The 26,213-nt window shown below is 47.6% G+C and overlaps 1 protein-coding gene across 1 annotated transcript in view; it reads right to left on the bottom strand.

Moving 5' to 3' along the window:
* Positions 1-26,213, bottom strand: part of LOC144724097 (uncharacterized) — a 33,231-nt gene that overhangs the window by 5,764 nt on the left and 1,254 nt on the right. The window contains exons 2-11 of the mRNA XM_078602976.1: positions 25,872-26,082; positions 19,217-19,284; positions 15,657-15,777; positions 13,986-14,060; positions 11,337-11,428; positions 10,887-11,049; positions 8,503-8,586; positions 5,871-6,019; positions 3,908-3,968; positions 340-969 (exon numbers count right to left, since the gene is read on the bottom strand). Of these exons, the coding sequence (XP_078459102.1) occupies positions 340-969; positions 3,908-3,968; positions 5,871-6,019; positions 8,503-8,586; positions 10,887-11,049; positions 11,337-11,428; positions 13,986-14,060; positions 15,657-15,777; positions 19,217-19,284; positions 25,872-26,082 (1,654 nt within the window). The remainder of the gene's footprint in view (positions 1-339; positions 970-3,907; positions 3,969-5,870; positions 6,020-8,502; positions 8,587-10,886; positions 11,050-11,336; positions 11,429-13,985; positions 14,061-15,656; positions 15,778-19,216; positions 19,285-25,871; positions 26,083-26,213) is intronic.

Here is a 26,213-nt window from a genome sequence, read left to right as displayed (position 1 = left end):
ATCCAGCGGTGGGAAGTCAAGAGGCTGCGTACGTGTGCGTAATTACTCATTAGTGTACAACGTTCGTGGGCAGGGATGACTTGGTAGATTTAAATAAAAAATGTACACTGATTCATGAAGTGTTTCACAAACAGGTAAACACACTAAACATTACAAATTGAGGAAACGCAGAGGGAGTGTTTCACGAACACAAACCAAAATAATTATCATATCTGCCATTAACGCTTCCCTGTACCAGAAAAAAAACCTAACATATGTAATACCAATCTTACATATGATGTTTTGCCATACGTTTGAAATTCAATATGTATGCAAAAATAGCCAAGAGGAGCTGCTTACGAATATTTGTCCAGACTGCAGGCTCTGCACCTGCACGTACACCTTGTGGGAGTCGCCAGGGCTGCTCCTGTGTCTCGAAATCCCTGACCCCACGATGTGGCCGTCCCTCGTGTCACGGGTGCCGCTCTCGCCCTCTCTCGTGCAATCACCACCACCACTGCCATCATCACCACCACCACCACCACCACTGCCATCATCACCACCACCACCGGCCACATCATCACCACCACCGCCACCCTCAGCACCAAGTCCATCCATCGCGCGCCTCTGCTCGGCCTCTTGTGAGCTGCGCGACACCCCGCGAACAACCTCCCCGCCCGCAGGCGGCGTTTCGCCGTTCTCAAAACCCCGCAGAGACGGCAGCGAGGACCGAGGGCCGGCGGAGTGACCGCCGGCGAGTTTGGGATGAGTCTCCGCTCGCGCGCGCGGAGCCGGAGCGCGCGCGTCGCTGCCCGGCCGGCCCGAGCCCCGGGCAGCAGCGTGGGGCTTCGCGCCCAGCGCGTCTCTCTCCGTCTCTTCGGGGCCGGCGGTCCCGGGCGAGTCTCTGCGGGGCCGAGAGTCGTCGGCGGCGGTACGGGTCCCGCTACTCCGCTTAGCCGGCGCCAGCGCCTTCAGCACTCGGACGCTGCCCTGTGACGTGGAAGCGCGGCAGAGGAGAACTGAGACGAGCGGGGGCAGCGGGGGCAGCGGTATCCAATCGGCACGGTGGGCACAAGTGTCTAGGGCCTACAGAAAACCACCCCAACAAATCTGGCTGCAGAGTTATCACTGAAGGCTAACAGAAGTGCCTAGGGTCCGACAAGAACCTTCACCGGGTCCCGGGATAAAGGGACGTCGATCTTACGCCAAAGTGTACGGACAGCTCCTTGGACACATTCCCGCCACCGTTCGGTAATTCCTGCGCCGAAATTAATTTTTTGTATAAAGAGAGGAGCGCTCAATGGAGGCGCACGCTTTGGAGTCACGCTGAGAGACAGCAGAATGGGCGCGCGGCTCGGAGGGGAAAATGCAAGCGAGATGAGCGATATTGAGAACATGCAGTGCGCTTGGGCAGTACACTTCAATAGAAAGGGCGACGCTGGAGACGCAGTGGCAGTCAGAGCAAGACGCTGAGCGATGGAAACCGCTTGCGGAGACCGTCATTCAGCAGTGGATAGATCGCGGCTGATTGATGATGATGATGGTGGAGAGCATCGCCATCGTCATCATGCTATTATTGAGGAATTGAGAGATTTTGATTTAAAGCTTTCGTTACTGCAGGGATTCATATTCTTGGTTCTTTCGGTAAAGTAACGTAGAAGGGAAATAATAAAATAATATAAATATTATGAATTGAACGATGTTCGTCTGACATACTGCTTACAACTTGAGAACAAAAATCAGGACCCGGATGAGTAATGCAACAACAATAAAAACATCACAAAAAATTTAAATCGCATTTACACAACACAACTTTCTTTTGTTGAGACACCATGCCCCGACCTGGACAGCAGGAGAACAACATTTTAACGGAGAAGATGTTTCCAGCTCGGTGCCCACTGCCCCATTGCCACCTGCGAGTCGCAAGGCAATCGATACTGAGCGAATACTGGAGATGGCGCGACAATGCGTGTCTGGACCAGGAGACGAGAGAGCGAGCGGGGATTACCCAGCCATTCGTCACCCGTTCCATTGCGGCAAATGGGTGGGAATATTCATATTCTTAGGTTTTTTCGGTAAAATCACGTAGGTAAAAAATTAAAATTAATAAAAGTAAAATATAAAATAAAAAATTACGACGTTTCGGAGGCAACACAAGCCTCCGTCTTCAGGTGGAACCGTCACAGCCCGACAGCTGTATCAAGTAAATGAGAGATTACAAGAGATACCATTCCGTATATATAATGGTTGAGGGGGGGGTAATCTCTCATTTACTTGATACAGCTGCCGGGCTGTGACGGTTCCACCTGAAGACGGAGGCTTGTGTTGCCTCCGAAACGTCGTGATTTTTTATTTTTATTTTACTTTTATTAATTTTAATTTTTTACCTACGTGACTTTACCGAAAACACCTAAGAATATGAATCCTTGCAGTCACGAAAGCTTCACATCTAGAATTAATGGGTGGGAACTGTGAGGACACGGCTGCGCTATTCACGCATGTCGACGTTTCTCTGGAGCGAAGGGCCATTGACCCACAGTTGGGGCGTTACGAGTTGTGGTCAACTCAGCGCATCGTCCTCTGCAAAAAATTGTTCGAAACTCACATTTAAATCGTGTAATTCACTTTACATTCTCCACGAATCCCCACCACCACCACCACCACCCCCACGATAGTCTCGCACTGATCCCCAAACGATGCCTGCAGCCTCCTTACCCCCGACACCCATTAAGAACGCCTGCTTTGGGCTGTGAATCTGTCACCAGTAGCGTGGTGCGGACACCGTAGGACTCACGGTAGCGCATTCTCCGCTCGCTCGAGAGCTTCGCAGCTGGGAACCAGCGGTGGCTCCGGCTTCGACCGCGGCGCGTAACAGCCGCGATGCCCACGAGCCATTGGCGAAGTTTATTTTGGTGATTTCGAAAAGTGTATTGGTTTAGCCATGTTTGTTTGTTGTAGTACAGAGTTAGACTGATGGCCTTAATCTAAGTTGTCTCATGGTTGTTGGTGTTGTTGTTGTTGTTTGACTTGCATCCCACTGGGATTTTTGCACACAGCGTTGGTGTACGGTGTTTTTTTCTGCAATATTTTGCTGTCTTTTCTTGGATTATCTGTTTGGACTTAGCCACATAGTCACTTTAAGATGTTTTTTGTTCGTGTTTTTGTTTTTTTGTTTGTTGCGGTTGCACCCGATTCAAGAGCCGAATGGCTCACAGGGCTATACCTAATAAATGAACTTGAACTTGAAGTTCCCGTGATATAAATACGCAAGAGCGCAGAGGCAATCCCGCGTTGCAGTCCAAATGCGCGAAATTCGACTTTGAAACCCCCCCGCCCACCTCCTACGCATTTCCCATAAATATGCTAAATTCCACTTGATATGCACATTATTTTGTCAAGGCGCTCTTCTTCCCACCTCCACCCCTTCCCCCCTCCAACCCAGCTTAAATATACGCTCCAAGTATGGTGGTGTTTCATTCTTCACCTGAGGACGGCTGCTTGCGTTGTGGCCGAAACGTCGTGAGAATTATGTTTTATTTTTATATTTTATTATTTCCCTTCTACGTGACTTTATCGAAAGAACCAAGAAGATGGACCCGCAAATTGCTCGATGAATGCACCGTACGTCGCCGGCCGTGCTGATCGGAGGTGCGGGACTCAAATGGATCAATACTCAGCAATTAATTATCAGCACCCTGCTGCCCAAAGCTTGGTATGATCCTACTGACTAGGGAGTCATGAGACTCGGCGAGGCTTTCCTGGGTAAACAATCGTGATCTCAATAATAATAATACAAAATAATGTTGTCCCGCTAAGCAGGTCTAGCTGCAAGCTGCAAGACGCAGCCTGATAGATGAATTGAAAAATACGTAGGAAAGGTGCGGGGGAGGGAGGGGGTGAGGTCATGGTTGAGGTGGGTGGAACTCACCGACTTGACCACGTAAAGCATGTCTGAGGTCGCGGTGTCTTTGCAAATGACAGCTCCACGCCTGTAACGAGCACACACACACTTAGGAAACATTTTGCGCGGAACACACTTCAGCCCACCGCCGAGCCACATTCCACGCCGTCACGATGCTGCTGAACGTGACACGTGGGTTCTCATAGCCAACGCTGCGATCGGTGGTTTTGTTTTTGTACGTGGCCCAAGCCAAAAATAAATCATCACCCAATGATGTCGATTATTTATACAGGGCAACCTCGCTGGCCACGGAATTCCAAGGCTGATTTTTTTTTTCATCAGTCGGCTGCAGAATTGAGACGTTTTGCCGATTTGAATTGCAAATTAATGCATTTTACTCAGGAAGTTTCGAATAATCGTAATGGCTCACAGCGTATCGTCAAGATCCAATGACGACGAATAACACAACACAGTTGGAATGTGGGAGCAAACCCAGAGTAGCCAGAGGGAACGACTGCAGAGAGAGGGACAGCACTCCAATGTCTGCACGAGGCAATTGATGCCATCTACTGGCCACCTCGCAGCCCCACTGGGATTGGGAGTTTCACAAAATACTAAATAAAAAAAATTTGACCAGGTAAGGCCCATCGAGAAATACAGCTCTTTTTGTTCAGAAGAGACCTGACCACAAATGAAAGCTTTCTATCATCATGTGGACATTTATAGCAGCCAAATACTCGAAACGCACCTTGATTCTAAATGTGGAGGGGGGAAACCGGAGGACCCCGATGAAAAATCCACGCGACCGTGGGAAGATAAAGAGGGAGACATGCGAACTCCAACTATATATAGGCATCAGGGTCGAGGTTGAGCCCACAACCTCGTATACACCAGGAGTCGTCGCTAACATCTCGCCACCGTGACACCAACTCTGCATGAACCACGGACAATGTGTCACGTGAACATAAAATTTTAACTTTTGCACGTCACGGTAAATGCTCCGCAGGTGTATCACTTGCACAATGCTCACCTTTGTGTTTGTCACAAGCAATACATCATAGCCAGTTATGGGATGCTTAATGATGGCACCCACTCATTGCATGCTGAATTGACCGAGAGGAGGATCGGTGCAGGTTCCGATAGGATGCCAATTGGCACTGTAATTATGTTTGGCAAGGAATCGATGCTGGGTGGCCGGTATCGTATCGCAGCACACGAACCACGATCAGACAACAGCCGCCGACTGGTGACATCGATGCGACGCTTTGGCCAGGCTCGGTGCACTTTGAGTCGTGAAGTGTCAACGGTTTGCTGGCAGGATGTCACCGGACAGGTTTTGTGTGCTAACAGACTGAGATGACTGGAAGATGCACCACCTGTGCTCCCCTCTGTGCCACCTTGCTGTGTTTTAACCGCACGGCGCTCCGCTCGTTGTCGCGAGCGCCGCTCTTCTGCCCTCCGCTGATCTTGACACAGCAGGTACCGGTCATCGGCAAGTCCACTAAGTTCCGCATCCTTTCCAGCCCGTGCCGTGCCCGTTTCGACCCCGCTACCCGGCCAAACAAAATCTGTCTCGGGCAGGTGGTGGATGAGTACGTGGGGGAGCGGTGGCTCAGCGGTTAGCGCGCTACTCTACGAACCCGGTGACCCGAGTTCGATTCCCGCTCACGGCCAACACCGGTGACGATTATCTGAACCGGTCCTGGGCCTCTCCTAAGTCGGGTCGGCCTCAAATAAGTATCCGTCGCGGTGTGTACAACATCGCAACTGGGGAGACAAAGGCGGTCGGGCGTTGTGCTGACCACCCACCCCCTCGTGTGCCGTGCCGGCCTTCATAGGTGCTCGCTAACAGCACTTTCCCCAACAGTCTGTTAAGGCTATACGTGGGGGGAGGGATCTTTGTCATTGTCTTTGTCTGGATGAGCATGCCGACTCCACGACCCAGCTAACGCAGCCTCGCCTGGTCACGGATTCCGAGGCGCAGGCGAACCTAAAGTAGCTGTGGATGCACACGCTGGTGCTGTCGAGCGGGAGCATGTGGAGAGGCCAGCCTTGGAACTCCTCCAGGGAGCGGAGGAAGCTGACGAACTCGGGCTCGCCACTGCACACGCCGTTCTGCATGAAGATGTTCACAAAGTCCTGCAGCAGCAGCAGCAGCAGCAGGAGCAGGCAAACAGGCAGCAGCAGCAGCAGCAGGAGGAGGCAGCAGCAGCAGAGGCACACAGTGGCCACGGGTGTGCGTGAGGACATGCAGGAAGCACCGCGTGTGACTCGTGCTCATTGCTTTTGTAGCTTTATTTTGGTGATTTCGAAAACGTTTCGGTTTAAATTTTGATTTGAAGCTTTCGTGACTGCAGGGATTCATATTCTTGGTTCTTTCGGTAAAGTCACGTAGAAGGGGAATAATAAAATAATATAAATATAAAACAATAAAATGTCTCACGACGTTTCGACACAAGCAATCATCATCAGGTGTGAATTTGTTTGTTGTAGTACAGAGTTAGACTGATAACTTTATTCTAAATTGTCTTATGGTTGTTATTGTTGGACTTGCATACCACTGGGATTTTTGCACACAGCATTGATGTGCTTTTTCTGGAAGACTTTGCTGTTTTTTCCTGGATTTTTCAGTTTGCGCGTAACAACTTTAAGATGTTTTCTTGTTCATGTTTTGTTTGTTGCGGTTGCACCCGAATCAAGAGCCGAATGGCTCACAGGGCTATACCTAATAAATGAAACTGTAACCGCGTTGACAATGCTGCACCCAGGGCCTAAATCTCTCACTGAGTAATTTTCAGGTCGCTGGTGAACCGGAGGGTGGCGGCGACTGTGAATGTCTGCGACAGCCTTGTCGAGTGGTGTAGCGGTGCGATGCTGTGCGTGCCGATTGCGATCTCTGGGTGGGTCACAGACCCAAGCAGACCCCGCTGGCATGAAGCCCTGACCACACTTGCATCATCGCTACTTCAGACACCCTCACTACTGCCCAGCTTTGATTGTTAACCATGTGTCTGTCGGGCTACAGGCTTCGTACTATGTACCGTCAATCTGAATGATGGTAGACATTGCGAGGTATCGCTGTGGGGGCATGGGCTATATTCGGGGAAGAAAGTCCCCTTGCTGAGCCCCCTGATTTAATATACTTCATGGGTTGCCACGGCTGCTCACTAAGTCTCTCACCTTAAAGTGAATTCTTACTGGAAAGTTGTAAGGTGTGTCGCTAAGAGGTGGTCGTATCCATGTCAATGATGCATAATAATTTACATCCATTTGTCAATCCACAGATGGATGAAGGTTGCCTTACACCGCGTCCGTCTTGGGGGTTGTATGTCCGCACTTCACGGGGCTGGTGAGTGAGAGTTTGGTCAGGGACCGGTTCAGATATCGTTCGTCACTCGTGTATAGTCGTGGGCAGGAATCAAACTCAGGTCACAAGGTTCGGAGCGCTCCCCCCCCCCCCCTTCTCCATTTAACCATCTAAATAATACTCGTCGATTATGCACGTGTAAAATGCGATGATATAATAAGTAAGTTGGGACTCATTTTGTGTGTGTAAATATCCGTAGGCGATGTGTACTTTGAAGGATCACACATCAATAAAAATGCGTGTGACTCGTGCCAATTTACGTTGATTTTTCAAAAATAACACTTTTTACATGACGCCCCCAGATACATTGATGGGTGGGGGAGGGAAACCACACCTGGGGACGCCAACATTTAGAGTTCAACATTGCACAGTGAGTCTTTACATGTGCTGTGATTTAAGCGAGCCAGCCCCATGCGCGTTGCCTCAGCGTGTTCACAGCAGTCGTCCCTCTCCTGCGCCAAACATTCACTCGCCCGGTTCAATTCACGTAAATTACGCAACGCGCATCAACTTGCGCCCCTGTGTGTGTTTACCCCGCGCAGCCAAATATGGAACTCCTTCACGTATAGGCAACGGACGTGCAACGTTATGAAATAAAGACTCTAAACCCGACACCACGTTGAAACAATGGGCGCTATTTGTGCTGTTTATCAGGGCGGAGACCCACCAAGCCTACGCAAGAATGCAAGGAACTCTTGTTCGAGCGTATTGTGCGTGCGTATGTTGAAATACTTTCTCACCCTACGTAGCCAACCGCGCTAATCGGAGTTGCGTGTGAAGGACAACACAGTAAAACACAAAATTCATTTTTTCGATTTCAAGCTTTCGTGACTGCAGGGATTCATCTTCTTGGTTCTTTCGGTAAAGTCACGTAGAAAGGAAGTAATAAACGACAGACCTGGTCTTCACCTGAGGACGGCTGCTTGCGTTGTGGCCGAAACATCGTGAGAATTATTTTATTATGTTTTATTTTTATTATTTTATTACATCCTTTCTACGTGACTTTACCGAAAGAACCAAGAACACAAAATTCATTTCTAAAGAATTTAATTTTCAATCCAGACGATTTAAAAGTGTTTACAGCTCCAGCGGCTTCCGAATATCGGAAGGCAGAGCGTTCCAGACGGCCGCGGAAACGCGCGAGAAAGCGCGCGATGCCGTGTTTGTGCGATGGCCAGCCGAGAGCCACCGCTGCTGTGAGGAGGAGGAGGAAGATGATGAGGAGGAGGAGAAAGAGGAGGAGGGAGACAAAGACCTGTCGGTTGACGGTGAGGAGGGCGACCGTCTCCTTGCACACGACCGTGGCGTTCCTCCTCGCTCGCATCAGAATGGCCAGGTCCTGTAACACGAGGAATGATCGAGCGCCGCGGTGAGCACACGGGACTTTGCGAGGCGGCAGGAGTCGCCGTTCGATCTCCCGTCGCGGCAGGGAATGAAGGGCGCAACTGGCTTAACCTCCTTCCCCCCCCCCCAGCAATATAAATGAGTACATTATAGTTCAATCTAGATTTGAAGTTTTCGTGACTGCAGGGATCCATACTCTTTGGTTCTTTCGGTAAAGTCACGTGGGTATAAAATAAAATAAATTAAATCACGACGTTTCGGGCGCAACACAAGCGTCCGTCATCAGGTGGGACAACCACAGCAAGAAACAATTGCTGAAGAGTAAAGTCACCTACGTGACTTTACCGAAAGAACCAATAATAGTATACATCATATAGTTCGTTGATTGGCATGTCGCATATGGTGGAGCAAAGTGGGGGGGGTGCATTTCCACCGCTGCCAAGATGTGGAAGAGTAGGCCAAAACCCCCTTCGAGGGGGCTCTGTGGAGTACGCTCCCGTGAAGGTTGTTTGTTTGTTTGTTTGTTTTTTTCGTTTCACCAGCAGTGACAAAAGCGAGCGATTGCAGGGCTGCACCTTTACAAATGACGACTCATCCTGGACATTAAGTTGACTCAATTACGGCAGGAGGTGCTAAATCGGCGCTTGACAACATCGCACGCCGGGGCCGGTGCTGATTGAAGAGAGCGCGTGGCGGCTGTAATGATCACGATGAGCCCCGTCGAGAGATCGTGGTAATTAATAGTCTTGGCTAATGAAGGCCTTGATAATTTGTACCGCGTGAATCAATGGCATGCCGCAAAAAGCCTGCCTGAGCTTACGTAACTCATTGGCGTTCACTCGAAGTGGTGTTTTTCTTATTCATCATCTCCATCATCGTTATCATCATCATCATCATCCACAAACCATGTCTTGTCTCCAGAGATTGCAACGTGTGCTTGGAATGGCCAAACTGAGTCTTTACGCGGCGTATGGCGAACACACACACGTGCATAATGCTCACTCGGTTATGAAACATTTGCACGAGCGTGGAAGATGATCGGACTGCATAGGAATGTGAACTTTATAAACACTGAACTAGAGATGGGTTATTTTTTTCTCCTGGCACTGGTTAAAGTCGATAAAAACAATTCCACAACAGGACTGCCCTGCGCACAAACAAAAGCCTCGAGTCAGCGAGGTTTTTTTTCTTCCCCTCGTGGAAACAAAGAAGAAAAAGCGTGCATATTCATCGTTGCCAAAGTGCTTTTGTCCTCGGAAGGATTTCTTTAACTCGTGACAGCATCGGCCCTGCCAGTGGCAAAGAAAAGCGACGCGTGGCATTGCGAGGTGACGTCACGCCACGAGGAGGCGTGACGTCCCTGTGACGTCATCGCCTTGGCCGAAAAGGCTTAACCGGTTTTCGCCTTAAAGCTTTCGTGACTGCAGGGATTCATCTTCTTGGTTTTTTTTCGGTAAAGTCACCTACGTGACTTTACCGAAAAAACCAAGAAGACGATTTTCGCCAGGCTCCTTTTTTTGGGTCAAACTTTCATCCATTACCCCCCATTTTCTAGAGCAGTGGTTCTTAACTTTCACTGCAGCCTTGCACCCCTTTGGTTTTCAATCGTAAAAAAAATGTATAATGTTAATAAATGTTAATAAACACATAGAGGGTTTGATGGAATAAAGTAAGTTGTACTTACATGCCCGTGTTTTATTTGTCTTTTCGACGATTTAACTTCGAACAAAAATCTGGCCGTGTCTCGTACTCCCAGTAAGGGCATCTCGCACCCCCAGGGGATGCGTGCACCCCAGGTTAAGAAGAACCACTGCTCAACGGGTTTAAGTCCCGAATAGCAAGACGATGTTATACTCAAGTCTCGTTTACGATCGATCGTCTTCGCCAGAATTACCATGGCACCCCCCCACCACCCCCTCAGTGGCAGACGGAGAGACAGACAAGCGGAGAGAGCTAATGCACGGAGTTTAACACGTTGGCGTTCGCGACCAATATCAAGGGTTTTTTTGTGGTTAAATTGCGTTAATATAAAAGTGTCGTTAACCGAACGCCACCCGACGCAGCCAATTAGTAAGGTTTGTCACGTAAACAAAACGTGCCAATTAGTTGCTACTTCAGCACACCGGCGTGTCGGAGGGTAAACTCACAAAGGTTCAGAATGTGAGGACGACGTTTCGCTGTTGATTGCTTCCAGCTTCATCAGGCGATTTGCCCGAATTGTGATGTCGCCTTCCCTTCGTCTAGAAAGTGGCGACGCGCGTTGACTTGCGTGAGCGTGCGTCACATGACACCCACCCCAAAGAAGTCGCCCTGCTTGAGGAAGGTGACCGTTTTGACGGACACCTCTCCGCTCTGCTGGTCCATGCGCACCTTGGTGACGAGAGCGGTGCCTGTGAGCAGGAGGTAGAAATTCTGGGGCACCTGGCCCTGCCGGATGATGATTCGGCCGGGGCCGAAGCTGCCGTGCGTGGAGAAGGGGGGGCGGGGGGACCATCGTATGCACGTTACTGTATGTTGAACGTCTTTCGCACCGTACGTAGCAATAATCGGAGGTGCGGGGGTCCGTATACTAAGCTAGGTTGAGCGCAGCATCATGCGCATGGTTTACACGCGGCATTAGATCGCTCGTAGCGTGCGGTCAGGCCGACTACGTTCGACTTATGACGTTTTACAGCCGACGCAAGCCGCCCCGTCATAAAAGCAATCCGCCGATGGACTTTCGGAGAGGAATCGAGGCACCGTTACCTTTCATACCAGCCGTATCTGACCAAGCCTTTCTGCATGGTCTTCGGGAATTCTCCAAATGCCTCCACGACGGTCCTCAAGGAGGTCAGCGCCTGCAAGGAGGTCGCAACAATCCACGCCACGCAAGACACAAACAAAAACCAAACTCCCGTAGCAGAGGGGTAGAAGCTACCACAATGTGGTTGGGGGGTGGGGCGGACACGACCCGCAACTTCGTGTTTTTCATACGGACCCCCGTGGCCACGTGAAGCCTGCAACTTTGAGACGGCCTACAAACGAAGTTGTCCATCACCGTACCTCAACCGCACTCATCGGAGACTCGAGGGCAATATATATTTATATTTCATTTTGACCTGGCAGCGAAGACCGCGTTACTCATTTCAACGCGTTAAGCAAACTTGCGTCAAAGCAGTCGGTGTTCTCGCAGCAACTTAAGTGTCCACGTTGTGTGACCAGCCAAAGGCATTTAGAAATCCTTTTTCACCCTGGCTGATGGAATTTGTGGAAAATTATTTTGTCTCGTTTCTATTACGTGGACCGACGGGTGTGAGAGAGAGACAAGTTGTCTGCTTGGATAATTCCTCACCCCTGCTATGAGAGAGACAGAGTGTTGGGGACAAGTGATATTGCCGAGCGCCTATGAAGGCCCGCACGGCACAAGGGGTGTTGGGGTGGTTAGCATGGATACCGTGCAGGAAACATTTCAACGTGTTCGTGGAGCGTTATCAACACGCTCGCGTGGCGACTAAACACGCGAAAACGCACAATGTGGAACAGTTTCATTGTTAACGCTGCTTTTGACTACACGGGCGTGGGCATGTGATCTTCTCTATGCAACGTGGCCTTAGTAACCTGGGGGGGGGGAGGGAGGAAGGGGGAGGGGACCAGTGGGTCCGATAAGGGTTGAGACCCACTCATGTGCACATCCTCCACGCGCGTGCATCTGTGTTGGCGTGACACGTGGTGCCGCTTGCCGTGGTGCGGGAGGTTGGGGCGTGATTTTTGTTGAGGCTGCGCCACAGAACAAATCTATACACACGAATATCAAAGTTCTCGGTGTATTTAAGAAGAGAAAAAAACACTCGACTTAAAGCTTTCGTGACTGCAGGAATTCATATTCGTTTGGTCTTTCGGTAATGTCACGTAGATAGGTTGAAATAAATTTTTAAAAATTACGACGTTTCTATCGCAACACAAGCGGTCGTCATCAGGAAAAGGGGGTTAAATGTATGGCCATACATTTGGGCTACGCCCATTTCAAACCTTTGCTTTTAGAACCTATCTACGTGACTTTACCAAAAGACCCAAAGAATAAAAAAAAACATGCTCGAATATTGTGATAGCCAGGGCATTTTGTGGCAAGAAAAAGATAAACGAAAGGTCAATTGCCGTAATGGTTCAGTGCCCAACAATTGCTTTGTTGTGCGTAACAGTTGCACGCTTTGCAGCGTGACGTGTCCGCTAAGAGAAGGCGCGCTGCTTTGCTCAGGCCGAGGCAGATGCACCCCAACACGAGCTGTTTACTCTGAACCGGAGGGCACACAAAGCGAATTTGCTCACTGTCACTTACTGTGTTATTTGAATAGACCGTCGTCCATGCTGTTTAACCATCACATAACCGATATACATCATCATAATGTCCGATATTGGGAAGCCACGGGAGATATGCACTTTTAAATCTAGATTGAGAACTGATTTCTTTACAACTGCGTTTGTTGTGTTTAGTTTGTTGTGCTTCCCCCGCACCTCCGATAATGATCACGGTTGGCTACGTACGGTACGAAAGAACTTAAACATAAGTACATAGTCGTCAACATTATCATCGTCATTTATCATTTTCACAACTCTGTTCTTTGAATGCACTATCGTCTATACAATAAATATATCATCTTCCTACGCTTACAGAAGAAACACACCATCGCTAGTTTCATCATTGTCATCGCCACTGTTATCATTATCACGCGATCCAAGCTTGGAAAATGGAATCGGCCAAATATCCGAATTGGAAGAAACGCTTGAAAGAAAATAAACTGATTGAACACGTTCTGTAAAAACAACAACATCGGCCAAAAAAACCCCCAGACTGTTGGACAGAATTGTTATTTATCTGTTTGCCCACAATGAAAAGTTACATTTTATCCACGGCTTATTCTGCAGTTGGAGGAAGTAATCGATTTCGCTCTCGCTGAAATGTATTTAAATCACCGTTGTATCCCGCAATCGGAAAGTGTATGAGCAGCAGTACCGAAAGTCAACGCAATGTCCTGTTCAAGTGAGCACTCAGAAGTTGGTCATCTACCCTATTTACAGCCCTGAGGTGGACATTCCACATTGCTATGGCGGGCCAAGTTTTTTTTTCAAGAGGACAACCACTGCTGACTTCCTCACAAAGTGGTAGTAATTTTAGAGACCCTCGACGGATGATGGGCTGAGTCGACCCCCCCAACCAGGATTTGAACTTGAAGCCTCTGGATTGTGAGCCGCTCGCTGTAACACTGAGCGACCTCTCGGCTCTATATCCACACACACACGCATCATCACCATGTATACATGCACGGTATCTGCCGTTAAGCATTCATCTGCTCAATGTGCCTCTGTAGAGTCCTGCAAGGCGATAACTTTGCACGTAGACACGCAGTGTTGACTCACCGCTCGTAACTTTTCCTGGGAGCGGACAGCCGGTGGTAGAGATAGAACGGCCTTGGTCTCAGTGCTCACATCGTGCTGTGTAAACAATAACAACACAGTCACGCAATTAATCGTCCAGCTCGAGGTTTACACGTAAGTTGGTTGATTCCATACCAAGCCTCATCGCTGCAAGAGTGACGAGCAATTATACCGGGACCACGCGCACAACGCAGATGTGCCATTATAATGAGCTGCTTGTTAAAGATGAATCACTTGCGTCCATTGGCCGCTCAAATGTCCCAGAATCTCCAAGCACCTTGCATCGCATCGCATTTCAATCATTCCCACTGCCCAGCTGTCGCTTTCATTTTAGTTTAAGCCTAGGGGACCCCCTGATGACAGCTGTCCCTGTGCAGCACAAGGTGACGGCCGCACCAGGCCTGCTAGTGGGCATTCGTCTGTCAGTAGGTGGGTGACGTTGCAATAATACAGTACAGTCCGATATCCCGTAACGCCACGTGGTGTTTTCATTACGCCAGTTGAACATAACGCGATGAATGTGTTAGGGAACATGTTTTTGTTATAACACGGATGCCAATTGGATATAACGCGATCGAGTGGATCGAACTACGTCCCGCGAGTAGGAATAAGCAGTCGTGCGGCTGCCTCCGCGTAGCGTCGCACAAGGCATCGGGATGCTGCTGGATGCTTCTAGATGCTACCCACGCGCCTCGGTCTTTGGTCAGCCTGCGTTACGCATCGCACGTGTAATCGCGGGCTGTGCTTTACCCAGATATTATATATTTTTCATCATAATGCGATTTTCCCATAATGCGGTGTTCTTCAGGGAGACGCAAGTACCGCGTTATGGGAGAACTAAACTGCTGCTGTTTCAATTATATTGCAAAGTCGCTTTTTAAAATGAGGCTAAATTTAACTGTGACTCCCACAAGCACGACCTATTTATTTCAAATTAGGTCACGGGATCTTTAACGTTCAATGTGAAGTAGACGGCGCGTAATATGTGTTATCCTTAAATATGAATTCTTAAGGATAATAAACCAGGCTTTGATGGGCAAACCTTGGCAACCACCGGCGAATGAGTTACAGCTCGGCCTTGTCACCAAATGTATTTTATATCAGTTCTTTTATTTGAGTCCTGCTTGCGAAAGTCCATTGAGACATTATATATATATATTTAAATATCCCAACACACTCTTCTGCGTCTGTCAGTCACAGTAATAACCTGAGTAATCTTTGTCATGTAAAGTTGAATAATGGCTGGTTCTGACCGAAAGATGAGGTTTTTATATTCTCTTGGATTTAAAGATTATTGCGAAAGAATTGCATTTTGGGAGAACATATTGAAAGTGTTAAATGAACCGTGTCTTTAGATGTTCACACCTTTTTGGTATTGTATGCTATTCGTCTTCCCAACCTCTTCCACCGTTTCAATTAAATGTTCATTTTTGTTACTGTACATGGACAATCCCATTTAGGTAGTCACCCGCTAAATATATTGCTGGGGTGGAGAATAAACCAGCCAGCAGCCAGCCAGGAAACTCGAGGCATATATTATTTTGTTAGCAGTGGTACGATTGTAGCTTCGAAGAAGATTCAACTGGTCTGCAGGACCGGCTGGTGCCATCTGTGCCATCCAACAGAAACCCCTGCAAAGCGTCACATGAGTACCTCTTTGGGGGCTCTGTAGAACGACGGATCGAAGGAAAGTCCATTGCCGTAAGATGTGAGGTCGCGTCCAAACTGAAGCTGAGCGAAGGACAACATCTCTGGCCTCGCCTGAGACGTCTCCCTAAAGAATGAATGCAGTTGTGTGCATGCGGGGGTGTGCACACGCGTGTGTGCATGCGGTGGGAATTATGTGAATATTTGTAGGGCATTTGGCAGAGGTGTGGACTCGAGTCATGTGACTTGGACTCGAGTCAGACTCGAGTCATGAATTTGATGACTTGCGACTCGACTTGGACTTGCATAACAATGACTTTGTCCCACCTCTGGCATTTGGTGCCAACGTAATACATTTGTGAAAGTCCAAGGGAAACCGGAGAATCCAGACAAAATCCATGAATGAGTGGATAATACTCAAAGCTCTGCACAGATAGATTCGAAATGTAATTTCTCTACTGCCATCTCCTGGTCACCTCACAGCCCACTGTTACGAGGGTTACGTATCTTGTGGCATTTATAAGAAACATATGAATACGTCTTGATGTTATTCAAAGGCATCAGTGTACAGATGCATGCTTGGAATGTACATTGAGATACCTAAAAAGGAACACGTGGAGTAGAGAGCATACCCCAGGCTAATGACACAATTCAAACCGTGAAGAAAAGTTAAGTGGACTTGTGCAGGACACTATGAGACCTCCTTTACCAGTGGCAAAATATAGTAATAGGTTTTTACCCTTTCAACTGGTACAACTGCTTGTGTTGTGGTTATTGCAAACATGATGCCTTGTATAAATGTGTCAGTTTTGTACCAGTTGAAAGGGTAAAACCCTATTACTATATTGTGCAGGACACTTCACGAGAAGGGCTGATGGCACGTGGTCCAGAATCATTCTATTACAGTATTAAGTGGCCGCCGAGGAATGGAAGGCATCTGAGAGACCACCCACCAAGGAGATGGAGCGATGGTGTCAGCTCGTGTGCAGCTGCTAGATGGAATATCACATCGCAGGGCCTTGAGGAGTGGCATCGACCTTGAGAGGCTTCCATCCGGCATTACTGATCACGATCAAATTTTAACACGTAGGCTTTCGCGACCAATATCATCCATAATACAGGGTTTTCGGGTTATATCGCGTAAATATATAAATGTGTCGTTAAACCCGCCACCACAAATCAGGCTGTCGTCTGATGATGCTAGTTGTAATTACTGGCGAAATGTCGTGCTCAGATTGTAAATGTTGTGGCTTGGCTCTCCAACACACCGGTGTGCTGTACTAGTTTCCTACACTATACACTACACTATACACTACACTATAAACTACAGGCTAGTGCTGCACTAGTGACGAATTGGCCACGTTCTGTTTACACGACAACCCCTTACTAAATTTCGATTTAAAGCTTTCGTGACTGCAGGGATTAATCTTCTTGGTTCTTTCGGTAAAGTCACGTAGAAGGGAAATAATAAAATAAAATAAAACATTAATAAATAACACTTACTAGTTGGCTGTGTCAGGTGGTGGCGGGTTTTAACGACACATTTATATATTTACGCGATCTAACCCAAAAAAAACCTCTATTATGCACGAACACATTATTGATCGTGGTCGGTCACGATGACGATTAATGCCTCTTTGTTACCTCGTTGCGCATTCCGGCGCTTCTTAAGATCTCCCTGAACCAAGCAGCCTGACGTCAGAATGCACATGCTTAATTAATCAATGGAATTGGTCAATCCATCACTGCCGCTGCCGGTTCTCAACGGGTCAGCGACGGCAGTTGAAACGACGTTTAGCAAAAAAAAAAATGGGTGACGTGTTTTAATATCTCATCCAAGATAAGGCTGACACTGATGAATGGCCAAGCCCGGCGGTTGCCGTGTGTTGCTTAATCGTATCTTAATGAACCGAGGGATTCACTGATTACAGTCGCCAATAAACAAGAAGAGCCTGAGGCAGTTTGAGAACGACGATATTAAAAGTTCGTTTAGGAACAGACTCAGCATTTATTCTGAAGAGAGTCTTACAGCCTTATAACTTCCGATGCCCGACCGTGAACGCACGTAACGTGTGACTGGAAACGTTTTTGTGTTCAATTAATCATCATTATGATCGCACCGTTCATTTTCTATCCACTGCTGGATGAATGTCCCTGCTTGACTCATCGCCTCCCCTCAGGTCCTGCGCTGCTACAATGGATGTCCTGCACGTGGACTCATCTCGTCGCTCCAATGTGCACAGCGATAACATCTTCGCCTCGCAGCAAGAACCACCTGCATTCAACTCCCGACTCGCTCGCCTGTCTGTGCCGAGTTTCTACGTTCTCCCCCTGTTCTGCAGAAGTTCCCTCCTGCTTCTCCGCTTTCACCCCATGGCTTGCCACTCGTCTTGTAGAGTCACTCAATCTTCATCTTCTTGGTTCTTTCGGTAAAGTCACGTAGAAGGGAAGTAATAAAAAAATAAAAATAAAACATAATAAAGTCACGTAGAAGGGAAGTAATAAAATAATAAAAAAATAAAACATAATAAACAATTATGTTTTATTTTAAATAATTGTTAATTATGTTTTATTTTTTATTATTTTATTACTTCCCTTCTACGTGACTTTACCGAAAGAACCAAGAAGATGAATCCCTGCAGTCACGAAAGCTTTAAATCGTCACTTAATCTTGGCCAACCGCCCCAATGTGGGACTCTCCTGAGAAGAGTTTGGACTTAGTGGGGTAAATAAACATCATCATTATCGTGGTTATTATAATTATCTCCACAGCAGTCGTAATCGTTGGTGTATCGTCTCCTTTGGGCTATTCACCAGTCTTGTCCATAAGCCATCATTCCTTATCAGGAAGTGTCTTGCCCAAGTGCACTTATTTTATCATTCATTACAAAGTCTCTGATTGGCATTTGTGCCCTGATCCTCTGCCTGTGTAATTCCAAGCTTCTTTTGGCACTCTTTAGATTTTCTTTAGTTTTAGTTTTTTCGTGGCCAGGGTTCGCGTCTATGCCATAGCTGGCAGATCTAAGCGATAGTTGATCGAAAACTTTCCTTTGCACGCACATCGCTAACCTGCACTTCATTATGAAGTTCAGCTCTTACATGGGAAAGCAGTAAAATAACGCGGTGTTACACTTCAAAATAAGTTCATCATGAGGTCATTTGATTTTATCTTTCTATCAAAACGCCGAGAATATCGTAGTGTGTGCGTGTGCAGTGGTGGAAATGGGCCGGAATGCCCCGGAACGCCGTGGTGGGAGTGAAAGTTTAACCTGACTGCATTTCGGAAGGAGTCAAGGATGAATCTTTTATTTATGTGACTCACACATAGACCCCTAGACTAAAAGAGAGACCCACAGATACGCACAGAAACCCACAGACACGCTCAGAGACTCACATACATACACACACAGAGACCCACAGACACGCACAGAGACCCACAGACACGCACACAGACCCACACACCGAACTAAGCTCCCCCTCCTCATATCTCGTGTGGTTGGGAAGAATCATTTCTGAGCTCCCCCAGTAATTGCCTTCCCATCTCCAGCCCTGTGTGTGTTGTGTACCGGTGCTGATGAGCCAGAGTACTAAGTATTTGAATGGCGCGTACTGCCGACCGAAATGAGACGCGAGGCTGTAGTCGTCATTAAAAGCACGAAGTGCATATTAGCGATGGAGGGAATGTTGTTTCCGCAGCACGTGTGTGTGTGTGTGCGTATATGTGTATGTGTGTGCGTGGTAATGAACGACAAATGAAGTGGGGTCGGGGGAAAGGAGAACACATTTAAAGCAAGTCAAAAAATGCACATTCGTAAGAATACATCACTGTAGTTCATGGTGTTGGGTAAATGTGGCAAGACCTTCTTAACGAAGCAAAAAAATCTATATTTTGTATTTTACCAGGTAAGGCCCACTCAGACATGGCTTTTTCTCAGAAGCGACCCGGCCACAAATGATAGCTCAACGAAGTGGCTTCTCATGGGGAAATTTATAGCAGCCACATACTTTACACACATGTTGATGATAAATAATTCTAAAATGCGAAGAAAAATCCACGCGACTGCGGGGAGAACATGCAAACTCCAAATATACAGCAGGCATCAGGGTCGGGATGGAACCCACGCCCTCCTGTACACCAGGCGAGGTAGTTAACATCTCGCCACCACGGCGCTCCTTTAGCCGATGATGAACGTGTCACTATTTTTGTTGTACAGCGTGCTGAGATCATGATGCGTTTAGATGCCACGTGCAGCCAAATTGCATGCGAATGACCAATTGCCGTGTACAAATTAGGCATTGCCATTTGGAGAGTCATGGTGACTTTTACACTCAATGTTTGGCATTTCTCATCATATTTGCTGTCTAATTATTATGCATTGTCAACGCACTGTCGTTACGGTGGAACAACTATAACCGATGTTTTACATTGTGGTCAATGTAGCGGCCTGTAATGAATAGATGGATCATATGAACCAATTAGATACAACATATATGGATAAACACCAGTGATTCTTACACATCTAAAATTGTGAGATTGACAATGTTAAATGGACATTTGTTTAGTGCGTTGAACTATGAACTCAGTTTGATTGCCGGCGACGGCTAATATCAGTGGCAAAGAGATATCTTAACCGGTCGAGGGCACCTCCTCCTTCACCAAACCCCACTGACCAGCGTGGTGAAGTATGGTCAAAACAATGCCCATGACCGACACGGAATGGGTATCCCTTCATCCAGCAGTGGATTGACAAATGAATGTTACAATATTATTGGGCCTTTGAACCTATCTACGTGACTTTACCGAAAGATTCTAGATTTGAAGCTTTCATGACTGCAAGGATTCATATTCCTAGGTTTTTTCGGTAAAGTCACGTAGGTAAAAAATTAAAATTAATAAAAGTAAAGTAATAAATAAAATAAAAATCACGACGTTTCGGAGGCAACACAAGCTTCCGTCTTTAGGTGGAACCGTCACAGCACGATTGCTGTATCAATAGCTGAATATTTACCGAAAGACCCAAGAAAATGAATTCCTGCAGTCACGAAAGCTTTAAGTCAGCATGTTACAATGTCTTCACAATAATCGATGCAAGACCCCACTCCTAATTTTTCAACATTTAAAAAACAAGTGTTCACTTACACAGATGCTCTATGCGAGACAAACACCAAGGCAGTGTTTACAGTTGCATTTGAGGTGTTAGTAGGTCTCTGTATGTGCGCGCGTGTGGTACGTGCGGTGGTGTAGCGGTTAGCGCGCTGCACTATGAACCCGGCGACACGGGTTCGATTCCCGCTCGTGGCCAAGACCAGTGACGATTATTTGAACCAGTCATGGGCCTCCCCCAGGTAGACTCAGCCTCAAATGAGTACCTGGTGCGGTGTATAGTAAACATCGACACTGGGGAGACAAAGGCGGTCGGGCGTGGTGCTGCTGGCCCACCCACCCCTTCGTGGACCGTTCCGGCCTTCGTAAGTGCTCGCTTAACAGTACTTGCCCCAACAGTTTATTAGGCTATACGGGGGGGGGGGGACCTTTGTTTTTTTGTCACATGTAACCAAGAGCGGTACAGTAATTTTAAACGTTTGCTGAATACATTTCACAGCGTTTGAACCCAACTCCGGTGGTATATTTGCTCGCGCACGACAATGGCATTGGCCACACACCGTTGCCGTGTTGTTGTCACGCGTTGACCCTTCTCGAATACAACTCGGGCAAGCGAAGAGCGTGCCCGAGCAAGCGCCGTCGTGCGCCCAGGAATGAGCCGATTAAGCACGCGGAGTGCCCCTTGCTGCACGTGTGATGTGTCCTTCTCATCCTAGCGTGAGCACAATCACTCAAAGGTTTCCTCTGCAGCAAACCGATTAGCGCAAGGTCTTCATGTCTCTCGCCCACCCCTGTCTTCTCGCAGAGGCCCTTTGGCTGGCCAACGGACAAAGACGGTCACTGCATCGCACGCTTCAAGTTGTCCTTCTGACGTCGTCTGGGACGATCTTCCTTTCGAGTAGGAAGCCACTGGAGCTTTGCACTTTCAAATCATCATCCAGATTGAAAACTCATTTCTTTAGAATTGCTTTTTGTGTTTAGTTTGTTGTCCTTACCCCGCACCTCCGATTAGCGCGGTTGGCTACGTACGGTGCGAAAGAAGTTCAACATACATGCAGCACATATATAAATAGCTCAATGAAACCATTGAAATAATGTCAAACACAACCTTGATGTACAATGCGCTTCCTTTTGTCATCCATTACTCGATGAAGACCTCTCTCCCATCGCTGTATCAGTAATGGGAGTTGTTTGACCATACTTCACCACGCTGGTCAGTGGAGGTTGGTGAAGGGGTGGGAGGAGCCCAGGACTGGTTCAGACATCACTCACCCCCACTGATTGTTAGCCGTGGCTGGGAATCACATGCAGATTGCCGGGTTGATGAGTGCAGTGCGCTAACCACGGTGCCACCTCTCCACCCCAACTCCTTGAGATTGGCACTATGAGACCTCCTTTACCAGTGGCAAAATATAGTAATAGGTTTTTGGCGTCATCTGGTCATCTGGTCCAGCACCAATGGAGACTAGGCTCTAAGAAAAGCTGTCTCGGGTGTGGACCAATCAACTTCAAGGACAGTGCATATCATTATCATTATAATGATATGCACTGTCTTTTTTTTGTTTGCATTTTGACTGCTTGTGTTGTGGTTATTGCAAACATGATGCCTTGTATAAAGGTGTCAGTTTTTGTACCAGTTGAAAGGATAAAAACCTATTACTATCCTTGAGATTGGTTTAAGGCTTTGCTGCATTGAGGAATTAAATATTTTTACGTGGATTCTTTTTTATTCAAAACAAATTCACCATCCAGGTTTATTCTCCTTCGTGTACACAGGGCTACTGAGGGCTCTCCGCAGTTTGTTTCTGGAGGGTCTTGTTGGGAACCCTGGAGGCGAGGCACATCTCAGGTCGACTTTGCGACTGCGGGTTCTCGCGAAAGCAGGAAGTGGGAGTGAGGCGTCACACTGTCGATCCTGATGAACGTATGACCTTGATCTGCTTGGGATATTTGAAAAAATTCGTTTCGCATCGGTAGGCAAACCATGTGCCCAGAAAAAGGCTGCGTACGAACTAATAGATACAAATGAAACTATGCATGTGCATTAACCTGCTTGCTGTACTGCTTTCCAGAGAAAATATTCAGCAGATGGATGCCTGACATCCATGATCTCTGCATGGCACAAAAACATTTTTGCATGGGCAAAGGCCTCTCCCAATGATCTCTTTCCATCTCCATCCAGTCTCCTTCTCCGATTCTTATAACCTCATCCCACTGCCCCATTTTCTGTTTATTTCTCTTCCCAATTCTCTCTGTTGGTATCCATTACATTGTTAATCTCGCCCATTCGTCATTTAATAAGATGCCCTGCCCAACTCCATTGAAGTGTTTTCACTCCGTTAATACCCTCTTATTTTTCGATTAATTCTAACTTCCTCCTGACATTTCCCAATACTCCTTTCCATTGCTCCTTGGCATACTTGTAGCTTCCCTCCTTATACTATTCATCATCATCAGCCATGGTCAATCTACTGCTGGATGAAGGCCTCGCCAGGTCATCTGCCATCTCTCGCGGTCCTGCAACGCAATAATCAACCGAGCACCTGTACACAAACTGACAGATCATTCAGGGAATATGAACGTGCGCTGGGAACGTCCTCCCAGATGGCGTTCCATTCCTTGGCTGCCGCTTGTACCATTATTCGAATGGAATTAATATGCAGAACGGATGAAGAATAAGAACAGCCGCAGCCACGATACAACCTCGTCGAGCCCTTACAAGCACGGTGCTGGTGTGCTCGTTTTCCGAATAAAAATAAATAAAAGCAATGCCCCATAGCCCAAGACGTCAAACGCTCAGGATTTTTTTTATTTCCTTCAAAAGCAAAAGCGCCGAGCCTGAATTGTCGCCACGGCCTTGATATTTTCATAGCGCGTGCCAAAGTTACCCGCACGCAGCCCGCACACTGTTGCGGAGGCAAGCAACAGCGGGGTCTCAGCGAGTGAAAAGAAAACATTGTGGTTGCAGCGTGCACAGATTAGTGGCTTCACCACCGACGTTGTTGGCACTGGCGGAAAAAAAGAGAAGCTCCCGGTTTTGCGATTAGCCTGCCCCCCCCCGCCACCATCCAAAGCATTTCCAACCCGGTCGGCTGTGAATAATGTGCCCGTGAAAACAAGGCAAGGAGGGTGGGTTGTCTTGTGCTCCTACAACTGTAGCATTTGCGATGAGTGATGGGCTGACGCAGATGTGCATGGGTGGCTAGCGACCCGTGCCGCCCTTTGATGGGGGGCGGAGATGGGGGGGGGGCTGCCCGGTTGTCAGTGGTGGCGGTGTGTTTGTGTGTGTGTTTGTGTTGTGTGTGGGACAACCCAATAGGTTATTTCCAAGCTCCCGTCTTTGATATGTATAGTTGATCCTTGTATTCATCCATTCATTTATGTCTTCGTGTTATTCATGCGGGGCGTCCTCATGGCAACTGGGGTAACTAGATATATATGGGCATTCCCCTTAAACGAATGCAGTATGAAATAAATAGAGGGTTAGGTGATGGTGTCTCCTAACAAATACTGTTAAGGAAGGCAAAGAGGGCACCAGCTCAACTATTCTTACCTGAATATGGCCCCAGGATTCTAGCATTGGGCGCTGTGCGCAGAGGAGAGAATGGGAACAGGATCGGATGAGATCGAGGAAGCTTCTCAGGATGTCAAATATTTTTTGTTTAACCGCAAGAGACGAGGATAGTCTCATTTTGCCGCAGGTGAACTAAACAATTCATTAGATAAAAAACAACCCATATTGTACGGAGTGAACGTGGTCTCAGTTGGACCATAAATGGGGTGTAGAATCAGCGCCTCGTAATCATTAGCCCAGAGAGTTAGTGAGCGACATTTCCTGGTCATTTTACAATTACGAATACTAGTTTACAGCCTTTGGTCAATTCACTGCTGGATGAATGCCTCCCTACGTCGTGGCGGTGATGGGAGTTGTTTGACCATACTTCACCACGCTGGTCAGTGCCAGTTGGTAAACTCGCCAGTGATGTTATCCGTGGCCAGGAATTTTATTTTCACCTACGTGACTTTACCGAAAAACCAAAGAGTATGGATCCTTGCAGTCACGAAAACTTCAAATCTAGAATGTATAGAATTTGTTCATTGGCTTAAAAATAATAGCGATGCAGTAGAAGATTAATTGTTGAAATGAAATTGCTTTTTTTTTGCAACGTTTTGTGCTCGGGAGGAAACGGGAGAATGTGGAGAAAACCCATCACCCATGCCAGGCAGTCACTCTCAAAGGTCCGTACAGATGGGCTCATGAACCCACGTGCTGTACTGAAATCTCGTATCCACCTCGCAGAGCAGACTAGCTTAACACGTTTGCATAATCGATAAACTCTTGCATTAAGCGTTAAATCACAGTTATCCACAATAATGCCTGGATTATAATTACACGAACAGGCCAATTATCCTGCACTTCTCAATGTTCTGATTTATTTTTAAATCAAAGTCAATGTGGCTGTATTTACATTACTTTTACGTACAACGTTCATATATACAAACATATAAACACGCAGCATACGCTCGTGGCAGAGTGGCAAAGGAGTGGATCACGTCTGAAGATGCCCAGCGAATGGATGGAGCCATGCAGTCAGCTCGTGTGCAGGTGCTAGATTTGTTTGTTACATTGCAGATCCGTGAGAGATGACAACTGGGAAATGCCTCCATTCAGCATGTCGTAGATTGTTATTATATGGGTCTTTCGATAAAGCGATTGCTTGTGTTGCGATCGAAACGTCGTGATTTTTTTTATTATTTTCTATCTACGTGGCTTTACCGAAAGACACATAGAGTATGTATTCCTGCAGTCACGAAAGCTTTAAGTCAAGATTGAGTAGATTGTTGGTCGTGATAACAATGACCCACCGACTCTTGCCTCGTGGCAACGTTACCTACGGCTCCTGAACCCTAGGTAAGGTTGTTTATTAAGGAGCACCATCTTCTATTCACGCGCATTGCGAATCGTGAAATTTTACCGAAATCGATTAGAAAAAAAGACCCCTTCTTATTATTTTGGCTCTCCCCTACCCACCCAACCAGCCCCGGCCACCCCGACCATCACCATCAAAAAGATCACGTTCAAGGCGCGCGCGTGGGGTCACTGATTGCAGTGTCACCTTGTCTCTGCGGCACGCGTCTGTGCCTGGCCGGGAGTCGAGCGAGCTGGGTGGCCCTACCCGACCGCGTCTCTTGGCGGGCGAGGGCCTCCCCCTGTCGAGCCCTCCTCTCCCGAGCTCGCTTCGACCCGACGCGGGCCGACTCGCCGCATCCACGACCCCGGGGGGCTGCGACAGGTGAGCCGGCGGGAGCCTCCGCATGCCGCGGCTGCTGTTGCCCAACACACGCACATCACAGTCGGTGCCGGATGAAGCTAGTGCGGGGCCCGTAGCATATATGTTATGAAGGGGCCCTAAATTAAAAAAAACACACACGTACATATTAAAACACAATTTTTTTTT

Source organism: Lampetra planeri, chromosome 19, assembly GCF_965212315.1.
Source record: "Lampetra planeri chromosome 19, kcLamPlan1.2.h2, whole genome shotgun sequence".
Taxonomy (NCBI): Eukaryota; Metazoa; Chordata; class Hyperoartia; order Petromyzontiformes; family Petromyzontidae; genus Lampetra; species Lampetra planeri.
Note: the sequence above shows the minus strand (reverse complement) of the source record. Positions and strands in the feature narration are given on the sequence as shown.